The 14,832-nt window shown below is 36.5% G+C and overlaps 1 protein-coding gene across 3 annotated transcripts in view; it reads right to left on the minus strand.

Annotated features, from left to right (window-relative positions):
• The window catches only part of LOC150102528 (osmosensitive cation channel TMEM63C-like), a 491,876-nt gene that overhangs the window by 39,819 nt on the left and 437,225 nt on the right, over positions 1–14,832 (minus strand). For all 3 annotated transcript variants that reach the window (XM_090398766.1, XM_090398765.1, XM_090398767.1), the window contains exon 21: positions 2,060–2,172. In XM_090398766.1, coding sequence (XP_090254892.1) covers positions 2,060–2,172 — 113 coding nt within the window. The remainder of the gene's footprint in view (positions 1–2,059; positions 2,173–14,832) is intronic.

Here is a 14,832-nt window from a genome sequence, read left to right on the forward strand (position 1 = left end):
TCTAACTACCTAAATGTTCATCCAAGAAATTAAGCTTCCCTTTTTATACTCGTCATATAAGATGACTCATGATTTTGAGGGGTTTTCTGTAGTATTTGAGAGTCGTCTTATATGCCTGCATATACGGTAGTTCAAATAGGAACTCCAAATAAGCAATAATAATAATTTGTGATTTATAATTTGTGAAAATATAAAATATGTATCTGAATGAAATTCAGAAATTCCATAGTCATTCAGAAGTGATATGCAGGCACCAAATTGTTTGCAAACCTTGGTGTGAGTATTGTGCTAAAAATAGACACCATATGATCAACTAAGACTTATTAGAGCAAAGGAGGAATCTGGTTGCAAAGAAAAACAATGGTGAAATTATAGAAAACTAGAAATAAAAACATCTCATTATATGAAAATTAGACTGGTTAATGCTCATATTTTTTATTGTCATGCACAGGAGAATAAAAATTATAAATTAAAATCTTGGACTCTCAAAACTAGACAGCAAAAGCAAATGTACATCAGAAAAGATAGCCAAAGTATTGATGAAACATGGCCTTCGCACCACTTTCAAACCTCATGTCCAACTAGCAACTCTGATCCACTCGCTTAAGGATAAACTTCACCCTTTAGCACACCCAGGAATGTATGAAGTTCCCTGTGACTATGACTTGGCCTATTATGGGCAAATAGGAAGATCATTTAACATCTGCCTGGAAGAACATGAAAAATACATTCGCTACTATTACTATGGCAAGTCAGGACTGGCAGACCATGTAATCCTGTGTGAAGGAGTTTGGACACTCCTTCACACAGGATTAGATGGAGGAAAACGAATGTGCTATTTAGGAGTCGTTACAGATCTAAAAGATTATTTTTTGAGTCAGCAATGGCTTTGAAGAATTCTCCCAACCCTAACAAATATGGTTGCATTAATTTGCCAAAAATTTGGGAGACTGTTATCCTAAGAGAAACTCCTGCATAGCTGTCTTTTTTTCCCCCATTAGAGGGTGCCAAAATTAGGACTTTAGATCTTTTGTCCATTGCAATTGTATTGTTTCACTCACTCACTGTCGCATGTGCAAGTGTGTTGTGCTCTGATGATACTGAGTTGAAATTCAGCAAAATATAAGCAGTTAATAAACCATCTCTTTGATAAAATCGTGTGGTGTTGTTAAAATAAGTCATGAATAACCATCAACACCTAAGCTTATCTGTTAGATCTTATAAGGTAGAAATCCAAGATTAAAGAAGAAAACCAAAATTAAGATGAGTAGACTACACTGCAAAATCAAAAGACATTGGATAGATTGTCATACGTGAAGTTGAGATGATACAGTTTTAAATTTGTCATTTTTTTGTAGTGGCTTATTTATTTAGAATACACAGGGCACAACATGTGTGGCCATGTTAGCATAATCAGTTATTAAAATCTAACAATATCAACAACTCTTACCTAGTTTCTACTTTATACACAAGTAAATGTTACTGCAAAAAATGTTCAAATTTGCTTCATGTCTCTGAGGAGAAAAACACCAAAATCACAACTTGAGACTAATTAGGAGAATAAAATGGGTCAGTTTATTTATAGAGTATACCCCACTATCCATGGGATTCATGACTGTCAGACACTGTTACTTTTCTGTTCTAGACTACGTAAGTATGTAGGCACATACTGCAGGGTTGTGTATATATATATGTGTGTGCGCGTGCATGTGTACACAATGCAACATGATAATGAGCTAATATTATCATGTTGAATCTTTGATAATATTGGCTCAAACTGAAAATCTGAGGCTAAAATTCTGCTAGTGACTCATAGGACTGCTGTCTTACTGGAGTGTTTATACACAACAATATCTGATTAAGAAATTTTAGCATATCTTTGCTTTCCTTTATACATAATGTTGTAGATTAAAGAGCAGCTCCTGGGGATAACACTGGTGGTAAGTATCAGAACTTTGATGTATATAGCTATTAATAGATAGTTAATTACCTATAATATGAATACTATAGCATCTGAATTATGACAAAGAAAAATTTACCCATATACAAACCTACTCACCTTGTAGGCAATTGGACTTAACTCTTGAAACCAATGGAGAGAAACTTGGGCAAAAAACAGCATAAGTGTCAAAAGAAATACAGCAAGTGATACTATGGTAATATCAGTCCAGCCTACAAAAGTTAACCATACAATCAAAACAGAAAGCATTTCGTACATTAAACATAATACATTGTCTTAATGAATTAAAATGGATAGAAACATGGTTTAATTGAACTGATCGCATTTCTCTAATACCAACATCAGAGCTAACATGATCACCATGGAAACTGTCGGCAAAAATTCAAAACTCAAGAAGTAATTAATAAATTTTCATTTAAAACTTTTTATACCCATTTTAATTATGTGGCAACAAGTTAGCTTAAAATATTATTATCAGACCTCCATGGAGTCACAAGAATCATCGTTTAAGGTCACTCACTCACACACACACACATAGAGATCATCATAATGTTCCTTAAATGCATTTCAATGTCTCTGCACCTCTCACCACCCTACTTCTCATACTCTTCTTACACAGCTTCCATGAAAATTCTCGTCTACATTAATATGGAAGTAACCACTTACCAATTTATCTCTCAATCATGCCTTCTTCCTCTCTATTAGATTAGCTGGACTATTTCTAGCAATGATTGACTAACAACTGAAAACTAGGTGATCAAATCTGTGCATAGTAATCCATATCCAGTTTAATCAAAGCTTTCATAACTGAATCATAATATCCTTACTTCTACATGAGTGTCCTCTACATCGGTGCCATAATCCACTGTGCTGCCCTCATGATTTTAATAAAATGTTCCTGAAATTTTAGGCCCCTATCTATCATCTTTGCTTCATCTATCCACAAACACATCTCTCACATTTTGCCACACATACACAGGGACGCACCAGCACAGTATGCAATATGTGCAATGCACAGGCACCAGGATAGTAAAGGCACCAAAGATTTCAGGCGAGGAGGAAATACTTAAAAAAAATATATTATTCATTAATATATCAAAATAAATTACATTTTTGTTTAAATTTTAATTATATTTTATAGATTTGTCTTAAACAAATTATTTTATAATCATTCCGTAAGATCTTATTTTATTCTGATCCTAGTTCTAACAAGTAGTTTAGCATAAACAAATAAAAACTTGAACTTGCATAAATACTGCAGTCTTTATCTATGAATCTCCAACTTGCTTTAGATGCATTGAATGATCTAAATCAATTTTTAAATTATTATAGGTTTGATGAAACTTTCAAAGAAATCGTAGAAAGCACAAAATTAATTGCAGCAAAATTTGATGCAGAATCTGTATTTTGTTGTAGTAGACCACTAAGGCGACGTAAAAAGGCAACACAATTTGATTACGAACATGAAAATATAGTAGATCCTGAAATTTAATTTAAGTAAATTTTTTTCTCTGCATAACAGATCAAACATTAGAATCTTTGCAGGAAAGATTTACTTTATTAAAATACCATATGAATTCATTTCAGTTTTTGTATTTGTTAAGTACTTCGCAAAATAAAGAATATTTATTATAATGTTGTAAAAAGTTACGACAAAAATTAACACATGAGAATCATTCAGACATTGACACACGATTTATGCAAAAAATTTTACACAGTCAACCATTTATTTCTAATTTTAAAAACGATATATATCAGATAGTTCAGTATATTTATTCCAACAACTTAATCACAGTTTATCCAAACTTTACAATTGCTCTTTGGATTCTTTTGTCATTACCAGTATCTGTTGCATCTGCGGAATGGTCCTTTTCTAAACTTAAAATTATTAAAAACTACTTGCGCTCCACAATGGTACAAGATAGACTTTCAAATCTTGCCATTATATCAATAAAGTCAGATATTTTGGATCAACTTGATATACAGGATATTATTCGAGAATTTTCATTAATGAAAACTAGAAAAAAGTTCAATTCACTAAGTGATTTTCTTTCTGTTTAAATATTTATTTACCTATTTCTTTACCCAATAATGTTTAATATGTTCCGATTTTATATACTTGTAAGTTTATCTGTTTCTTATTTATACCTGTACAAATGACAAAGTGATTTTCTTGCCAAATAAAATATAGTTAGTTTAATTTTGTACCAAAAAATATTTAATATTTTTGTTTTTATAAAAACTAAGTGTCCGCGCAGTTAGCCTAGTGGCTATGCGCTGCGCAACCATATGCCTGGGGAAGGAGTGTCCTAGGTTCGATTCCCGTCGGTGACGTGAGGAGCTGAAGGATCTTCCTCAGCTATAGCCAAGTTAGCCAGTCTTGGGCGTGGACAGCAGGGTTTTTTCCCCAGTTTATTCTGGGGTTTTTCATCCCGCAAAGCAGGCAAACTGGCCTTAAGAACTCAACACTACAGGCCATAGGATACACCGGGGCATAAGGCTGACCACCTTATCCTGTAAACGGAGTGAGGTCTGATGATCAATGGACCCTCGACACCGCAAGGTAAAAGAGGGTATAAGGAAGATGAGATAAAAACTAAGTTTATCTGTTAATTTATGTAAAACTATATAAGGTTCAATTTGCAAATAATTTTCTTGCCCAATAACACAAATTAGTTTATTTTTTTCCAAATTATTTTTGTTGTTTTTTGTACCCTTCTTGTATGTTTATTGTTTTTTTGTAATTCCTGCTTTTTATTCAAAAAACTTATAATTAATATATTTCGTATTTCATTTTTACTCACTGATACGTTTTTATAAAGTGATTTTTTATTGGGGGAGGGGTATAGGGCGCTAACTAAACTTTTGCACAGAGGTGCACCCCTGCACATACATATTGCACTCACGACATTGAACCATTTTTGAAAAGTCCATGTCATTAACAGCACTCGATTCATGGCCAATCATCTATTTCTATGCTCATCATCCCGATACATACATTCACACTATTTCCAACATCAACTTTCACTATGCCATGTCTCCCTGTCCACTCTGGCTCCCCTGTTTGATGCAAGCTTGCCTAGTTGCACCAGTCACTGCCTAGCAAAATAGCCTGAGTTCATGGTGAACTGAAATAGGGCTGAGATATTGGGAGAAAATTTGGCTTGAATGAGATCTAAAATATCTTTGAGTGGGACATTGATGAATAAGGAGGAGACATCAAAACTGACCATATGTCAGTGTGTTGGATTAAAAAGTCTTCTATACTGGCTTTAAAGTGGGCTGAGTTTTTTGTGTGTGAAGTTGTGTTGCCAGTATATTGTGTGAGCACTTTGGCTAAATGTGTGTAGGTGGGGGAATTAATGCCATCCACAATGGGATGTAATGGTACATTTTGCTTATGGATTTTTGGCATCCATGGCAAGGGGGGAGTCAAGAGTTAAAAGGTTTTAGTCTGTTAGTCACTTCCACAGGCCAAAAGATAACCTTCTTAAGGAGCCTGTACGATCATAATGGTGGGACATAATGGTCAGTTTTGATGTCTCATCCTTATTCACCAATGTCCAACTCAAAGATACCTTAGAACTCATCCAAGCCAAATTTCCTCCCGATATCTCAGCCCTATTTCAGTTCACTATGAACTCAAGCTATTGTGTTTGGCAACGAAAATTCTACAAACAGATAGAGGGGACAGCCATGGAATCTCCATTCCTGGCCAACTTCTTTACGGAGACCTTTGAAGAAAAAGCGTTAAACTCTGCCACACATAAACCCACTGCTTGGCTATGTGGATGATATGTTTGCCATTTGGTCACATGTCCTGCATACAATCCACAATTTTGCAACACACTTAAACATTCAACACTCCAGGGTCCAGTTTACTTTGGAAAAGGAAAACAACAACAGTCTTCTTTTCCTTGACACTCTGATTACATGCCAGCCAGATGGATCTCTGGATTTCTCTGTTTAGAGTAAACCTACATATACAGGTAGAATCAAAACTGACAAAATAGCCTGAGTTCATAGTGAACTGAAATAGGGCTGAGATATCGGGAGGAAATTTGGCTTGGATGAGTTCTAAGGTATCTTTGATACATTCACCAGCAGTCACCCCCCCCCCCCCAACAATATGGGATTATAAAACCCTATATAATAGGGAAAAATTAATCAGCCCTAACTACTGAACTTAACCATATTCTTAACACCTTCTTAGCCAATGGCTACAACCCCCAAAAATATTAAAACCATTTAACCCACCCCTCTCCTTCATAACAGAGATTTCTCTAAATGTATCACCATTCCATATATATCCATGTACATCTGAAAAAGTAACAAAAAACCTAAGAAAATGACCTCACAACTAGTTACAAACCAGATAAGAAATTGCCATCTCTTATCTGACACACAAAATACCAGGTCCCTTGCAGATGCGAACTGTCCTACTATGGCCAGACAGGCAGAACAGCCAATATTAGGATATCTGAACACAAGGACTACATCTGGTTCCACCAATACACTCTCTCAGGACTTGCTGACCATGCATTGGACACCCGCCACAGAATACGCAGAAGGAGGCCGCTTTATTACACTGCAGCAAGTATAAGTACAAAATATCATTCCTTGAATCAGCCTCAGTCCTGAAAAACTTCCCAAACCTCAACCAATTTGGGTGCATGAGACTGCCCCAAATTTGGGACACTTATATTCCAAGATCGTCAGCCCAACAGCTAAGACGACGACCCAGTCCTAAAGGTGCCCCACTAGGAGCACCTTTTAGGACTGACTTCAGTTGCCTTTCTTCAGCCTCATTTGCTTAGTGTGAGTGCCTGCGTGCACATATCGTTGTTTTGTGATCCCTGAAGATGGCAATGTAACATTGCCAAAATATAGGTAGTTATTAATTAGCATTTTTATAATTAATAATTTTGTTTACGTTGTCATTTCCTAAAAACAATTAGATGTAGTTTATGCCAGGAGAGACTGGAAATAAATGTTAGTCCATGCAGAGAGATCTGATCTTGTCTGGTGATTTGTGTGTTACTAAGGATAGGGTGAACTGAGATCTCTTTTGCAAGTGAAAAGGCAAGACTGTATTTTGGTGGCATTGAATGTGATAAGGTTGTCCTTGTCTCATTGAAGGATAGTATAAAGATCAATGTTTAAGGTACTAGTTATCTTGTAGTCTGGGATGAGTACTGCATGGTTTGTGAAATGAGTAGGATGAGTAGAGAGTACTATCACCAACAAAGCTGTGGATAGGGTTAATGGTGTGAGTAGGTCATTTATGAATAAGAGAAAGAGTAAGTGATTTAACAAAGCCTCGAGGCACTCCAGCATTGATGGTGAAGCTCGAAGAGAGGGACCCATCTACCATGACTTGCAGGGAATGACTAGAGAGAAAGCTGGCTACCCAATTACAGAGGGGGAGCAGAGAGAGACCAAAGGATGGCAATCTGTTAAGCAGGCCACGATGCCACATACACACACAGCTGAAGTCTTTGTAAATGTAAAGGGCAACAGCACAAGTTTCTTTCCATGGCATGTGTCCAGCGGTGGGTGATGTAAGCTACAAGGTCAGCTGTGGTTCTTAAATAGCAGAATATGTACTGGTGGCTGCTGATTAATTGGTGGGCCTCTAAGTAGTGGAGTGGTTGGCTATTGATGACTTTCTCCATTATTTTGGAGAGGACTGAGGTGATGGCAATTGGTCGGTAGTTTGATGATTGGCTTCAATCACCCTTTTTAGGAACAGGATGGATATGAGATTACTTCCATGCATTGGGATATGTACCAAATATATATATATATATATATATATATATATATATATATATATATATATATATAGTAGATTGTAGAGATCAGGATGAGAGAGAGAGGTGAGAGTGCAGGAGAGCAAAAGCTGCATTAAATGGCCTTAGCAAGGGATGAGAAGGGATGGCTTCCATTTGGACAGGAGGAAAGTTTTTTTTTCTGTTGGTTTTTATGAAATCAGATTTAGATCTGCTGATGACTGATTTGAATGTGTTGCATGCTTTGATGCAGGCAGAGAATGAAGCTGGAGTTCTTGAAGTGAGCCACTTACAGTAAGCAAAAGTTTTTTCTTTGACTGCTTTGGTACACTTTCAGCTGAACCAGGCCTTTGAAAATGGATGAAAATTATGCCTTTAATGAGGGATGAAGGTCTTCATGCTAGTGAGAATAATTTCTATAACTCATTCAGAGCAGGGGGTTAGAGTCAGATGAGCAGAAACAATAGTCAGACCAAGAAAAGGAGGAGTAGAAATTCCAGACTTCATCCCAGAGGATGCAAGACTGGGAGTGGTTGGGGCATTGTATGAGAGAAGAGACTTGAAGATTGTGGGCAGAGTTGCCGAGAGAAGAGGTAACCTCTACAGCATATCTGGAAGGAGAAATGCACTCCATACAAGTTTCACATGTCTATTTCTCTCTGGATTCTGCCATCATGTTTTGGCTAAGGTAGATATTTGTAGTTATTCACATTTCTCAACATTTACATCTCCAACATATATGTCAGATTTATGCAAAGTTGCTGAAGACTACGGTAAAAACCACACGTTACCTACTTCTAAAGCATGTTTTGTAATTCGGATGGAGTATTTTGCAAAAATAATGACATATCAGCAAAGTGTAGATGTGCAATGTGGTTTCCAATGATTTTGATTCCTTTTCCTTCCCAGTTCATTGCTAAATAAACATTCTGTAATGCTGCATTAAAAAGTTTTGGCGATATGGTATCACCTTGACATATTATTTTCTCAATTTTGACTGGTTTTCTGTCTTAAAAAAAAGTCTGAATATTGCTGCTATGTTCTCACAGATGTTGGTAATAATTCTAATGTAGCCTGATAACTGTCAATGATCTTAGAAAATCAAATGCTTTCTTATAGTCAATGAATGCGGCCAAGTAGAGTGTGAGGATTATATCATTGGATCTCCCTATTAGTTCTCATAGTATTCATACGGTGTTGAAATCACTTAAGTCTGCTTGTTTACATGGTTGAGCAAAAGATTGCACTTTCTCCAGGTGGTATGACAGCACTCCTGTGAATACTAAATACCTTGTAAACTACAGGTGAATGAGGCTAATATATGAGGGTTGTTTGAAAAGTTTGGTAAAAAAAATAAGTTAAACACATTTTTTTGGAAAAAAATCACCTTTATTTCTCAACATAGTCTCCATTGAGTAGTACACATTTGGTCCAGCGAGTTTCCAACTTTTTCATCCTATCTAAAAGTAGGATTTGTCAAATTGTGCAAAACAGTCATTGACAGCCTTGATGACATCCTTGTTTGAAGAAATTTTTTCCTGCTGAGCCAAATTTTTAAGTTTGGGAACAAGAAGAAATCACATGGGGCCAAGTCCGGAGAATACGGTGGATGTGGAACCAATTTGAACTTCAATTTGTGCAATTTTGCCATTGCGATGCCCAATGTGTGGGACGGTGCATTGTCTTGATGAAAGAGCACTTTTTTTGTGCGTCAATCTTGACGGTTTTTTATTCAGTTCTTCTTTTAAACAGTCCAACAATGATGCATAATAGACTCCAGTTATTGTCTTACCTTTTTCCAAATAGTCTATCATGATAATTCCTTGAGAATCCCAAAAAACAGTGGCCATCACCTTCCAAGCTGATACAATGGTCTTTGGTTTTTTCAACAATGCTCTTTCACCGGCATTGTCTACCGTTTTAACTGCTGCTTGGACTCATATGTGTAGTAGTGGATCCAAAAGTTTTGTCTACAGTCAGGAATTAACACAAAAAATCCTGCAAATTGCGATTGAACATCGCCAAACACTGCATCAAAATGTCTTTTCGTATGCGTTTTGATCAATAGTCAACAATCGGCACCCATCATGCGTGCACACAGCTTTTTCATGTGCAATTTTTTGTGCAGGATATTATAAACCCATTCAGTTGAGATGCCTACAATCTCAGCAATCTCAAGCACTTTCACTCGACTGTCTTCCATAACAATACCATGGATTTTGTCAATCATTTCCTTCGTAGTGACCTCAGTCTGGCGTCTGGAGCACGCTTCATCTTCAATGGACTTACAACCGCATTTAAACTCATTTATCCAAAAATAAACAGTCTTTAATGCTAGTGCAGAGTCCCCATGAAGTGCATCTAACTTGGCTTTGCAGCCGTCCACTTCTTCAAATAAATGTTCCATCACTGCACGAAACTCATTTTTCCTCCATGTTTATGAAAAATGCAAACATGGCATTTTATATGTTTGAAACGAGAACTACGCATTGCACATGGCTAACATTTTGCCAGGGGTCATGAAAAAGATTATATGTGCCGACACTGGTATGAATGAACAAACTGTATTGCTGGCTATTGGAAATTTACCAAACTTTTCAAACAACCCCCATAGTTTCTCAAGTCTTCCATGTCCCCTTTTTTATATAAAAGAATAGCTGTTGCATTGTTTTACTCCGTGGGAATTTGGCCTTCATCAAAGCATTTAGTAAATAGTTGAGGAAATACCAGCTCCACCTCTGAACTAGAAGCCTTTTGAAGAAGTCTCCAGAAATACCCGGGAGTTTTCCTCAGCCTACTTTCTTCATAGCATGAGTAACCTCATCTTGCAGAACTGATTGAACTTCTTTTCCTTGTGTATGATATTAACTGTGAAAATTGTGTGAATTAAAGGAGTTTACGATGAGTAGTTTTTGATTCTGTGAATTCTAGAAGATTGCCATGTTAATTTCTTTCACCATAACCAAATTTCCAAATGATGTTTTGTCTTATTGTTGATAACTGATCCTTGCATTGAAGTATCCTACAATAATTTTAAGCTGTTGTTTTTCTTTATCCAGACATATGTCTGGATAAGTTATAAATGATAGCTGTGTCACTAGTTTTGCTATTCTGATGAGCTTTCAATCTCTACAATATTGTTCTTCAATTTATTATTAATAATAAATCCTATACCACTATGGCATCCATTGTCTCTGCTCCTGTAGTAGAATAGATGTCCACTATGTAATTATATAAGGTCTAACCCCTTTCTCAATACCTCACTTAGTCCAACAATGTCTCAGTTAATTTTACGAAGTTTGTCCTCCAGTTCAAGAAGTCTTGAATCAGCGGAAAGGGATGATTATATGTAGATAATCTCAAATGGCAGCTCTATCCATACATCTGATAGTTCTTAGTGCCCTCTGTCTTCAAGCATTGACCACTACCTGGACCAGTAACAATCTAGGCCTCCAGAGAATGAGGGCTGGATTTTTTGTTGTGGCATAATAAGATGGAAGGATGAAGCAATCTTGGAAGATTATAGCTATAATCACCATGTTGGCTCGGTGGGTTGGTGACTAGCATTTCTTATAGTACAGATGCCAGACCCTCTTTTATGAGAAGAGGCTATATGGTGCACATCCAAGACCATTAACAGCCCTATTTCATTTTATACTGCACATCATTAATACTTCTTAATCCTGGACCTAATATGGATATTTTATAATTATCTAATCTTCTTTTTATCACATAATATTTTGTGAGAGTGTCTTCTGAAATTTGGACCTAACCTGGAGATTTTATAATTCTTATTTTTTCATCAACATAAAATTCAAGGATTTTATGTTAAAAAATCTTTTTGAAACTTGGATCTTACATAGACAGTTTATAGTTATTTTATCTTTTTTATTATGTTTTATGTGTAAGAAAGTTCTTTTGAAACTTGACCTAACTGGATTGTTTCCCAATAAACATGTCACCCAACTGCCACCAAACTACATTATAAGAAGATGGGATTTCTCTATTATTATTATTATTATTTCGTGACACCTCCAAGGAGTCCAAAGACTCTTCGAGGGAAGGCACCACCTCTACAATCTGTCTCCCCCACTTAATTCACCAACAGCTACTACCATCCTTTTATTATTTTAACATAATCTGCATCAACGGCATCTACTGCCCACCACCACTAGTATTTTTTGCCTGTAAATTGTGTGTGTTCTGAAGGCCGATTTGTCTGCATGCAGGATAAAAAAAAACCAAATTTCCCAGAGAAGAAACCCTGCTACCTCCATATGAAATCAGCTAACTTGCCTTCATTTGGAAATAATGCATATAAAGATTCCTCCCAGCATGACGAGAATTGAACTTAGGCCTTTTCCAAATGGATGGCGCAACATACCGTCATTTTTCCAATTGCACTAAGGAGGCACTATGTCAGCAACAACATATTCACAAGTCACCTTGCAGTGCATGGCACTAACAATGCAAGAGAAATACAGCGACATTTCAGAAAAAAAATCTTCCACAAAAATATACTACCAAAATGATGCAAAATACAACCAAAAACATAAAAAAAAAAAAACAGGGAAAAAAAGATTCTGCATTCAGGTCAACATCCAAGATATTAATACAAACAAATAACCTGCACCAATACTTAGTCATCAAAACTTAACTTATTCTAATTGAATCTCAACTACTGTTTACCTTAACTGCAAACTACACGTCACATGACTGAAGTAGTCACAAGGACAAGAACACATGCATTAATCAGAGTTGATATTCCATATGCCGGCCTGGTTGGCCGAGTGGTTAGCGTATCCGCTCTCCAGCCAAAAGGCTGCAGGTTTGAATCCCGCTGTGGGCATGGATGTTTGCGATTGTCTGTGAAAGTACTAGTGGAGGTAGTTGGCAGTAGATGGCATTGGTGTTAGATGATGAAGGTTGGTGGAGTAGTGAGACATAGAGTAGAGTAGATGCCCTCCCTTGATGAGTCTTTGGACTCCCTGGAAGTGTGTAATAATAATAATAATAATATCAGAGAATGCTAAACATGGAATCTATTTCTATTTTTATCTGCCCCAGGACAAAGTTTCCTTATATTTTGTGGCATTCATTTGCTGTCCTTATTGCACTCCAAATTCTGAGAAATGTGCACATCTTTGATTATTTATTTACACTCTTGACCTTAACAAGTTCTCTAAGTTTTTTTCACTACCAAACAATCTTTGCTCAGCCAGTCTCATGTCCACTACAACAGTGCCAAATAATATGATTTCATGTGTTCTACATTTCTATAGTCAGAATATTATATCTTTTTTTGATCAAAACACCTTTTTTGCTTGAGTAACAAATATTCTACCTGAAATTAAGGCTCTCATTAGCAACCACTATCCAAGTTTGATTCTCCAACAAGCCAATCAAAGAAAAAAAATTCACATAACACAAGCAGCTCAAGACCAAATTTCTAGCTCTGCGCTCAGCCTAGATTGCAGCTCACAAGTGTCAGATGTAGAAACTTTGCCGCCGCCTCCTCCTCCTACAAATGGTAGTCAAATCTTCTGGTTTGTTGTCAAGGCTACAAGATGCAAACTCTATTCCTTTTATCTGTGATAAAAGGATAGTGTCATCACCAACAGACAAGGCTAACCTCCTGGTGTCATTCTTCTCCAACTCCTGCATAGAAGACAGCAGCTACTTGTTTCCTGAATAGCTACCAAGAATAGCTCACTCCATTCAAAAAGAAATCAAAAACAATTCTGAGTTAGCAAAGATACCAACTTTCTAGTCCTGATGGTGAAATACCCATACTCTTTTGTAAATCTTTGCACTGAAATACAGTGCTACATACTATGGTCTACCAGAGCAATGCCTTTGCCCCAATAGGCCAAAGCCAAAATACATCAAGATCTATCCCATGCTGATATGAGGTATTCCAGAAGTAATTTGTTGGTGACGATGGCAAGCCACCAGTGTGCCCTGCAAAGCTATAAACAACAAGACCTTAATGACTTCTATAGGAATTACTTCGGCAGACAAGTCTTTGTAACTCTATAGAAATTACTTCGGCAGACATTAAAGGTCTCATAATATGAGACCTTAACTGAAAAAAAAAAAAAAAAAAAAAATTATGGCACTAAAAACAACCTCCTGACTATACTCAAGAAGAAGGAATCCTTGCAGGATTCCTTCTTCTTGAGTATAGTCAGGAGAGCAGTTTACACTTGGACTTGGAAGATTTGGTTGGATAAAAATTTCTTGATAAACAGGAAGAGATTCCCTTTAAGATCCAAGTTGTGCAGGTCTTTCAATATTCCAAATCTCCAAACACTCTTGTATTCTTTTTCCACATCAAAGAAACCAATACAAAGTGCTCACATTTTAGAAACACGTCTCTAATGTGATGCTTCCAGTGTTAAATGATCAGCTGTTGAGTGATATTTGAGGAAGCCATACTGCATTATATGAGAAACCATCAGAAATGAGAGTTGATCATTTCTTTGCAGCTGATCAAAGCAATTGGAATACAATCACGCAAAAGAAAAATTTAGAATAATTTTTTGTGAACTAAGTTATTCTGAATAGCTGGCTTAAGGAAAAAGTGCCAAGCTGTATGGTCACTAATCTACAACATTAAAAGTTTTTCCGTCTTGCCAATAAGATTGTCATGCTTATGGATAACTGTAGTGTTAACTACGTAGCACTTTACACTTGGCTATGTTTTTAACAAATGTAACAACAGTAGTACGAGGAAAGTTTAGCCTGCAGCCTCAGTGCAACCATATGTAACTATATTTAAGCCAAATGTCAAATTGGCAACTCTCATCTGTAAACCCAACGAAAACCTCTCTTCATTATCACATTCAAGAAATTATGAAGTGCCCTGTTCTTGTGATCTGGTTTACTATGGACAAACAGGAAGAACTGTTGACATTTGGTGAACATAAAAAATACATTCTGCACTATCGTTGTGGCAAGTCAGGTCTAGCAGACCATGCTTTGGATACACTTTCACTAAGGATCACATTGAAGAAAAGTGCTACACAGAAGTCATTATAAGTAAGAGATTGTTTTTGGAATCAGCACCATCTTTAAAAC

Source organism: Typopeltis vanoorti, chromosome 10, assembly GCF_054136105.1.
Source record: "Typopeltis vanoorti isolate ZY-2024b chromosome 10, IOZ_Tvanoo_1.0, whole genome shotgun sequence".
Taxonomy (NCBI): domain Eukaryota; kingdom Metazoa; phylum Arthropoda; class Arachnida; order Uropygi; family Thelyphonidae; genus Typopeltis; species Typopeltis vanoorti.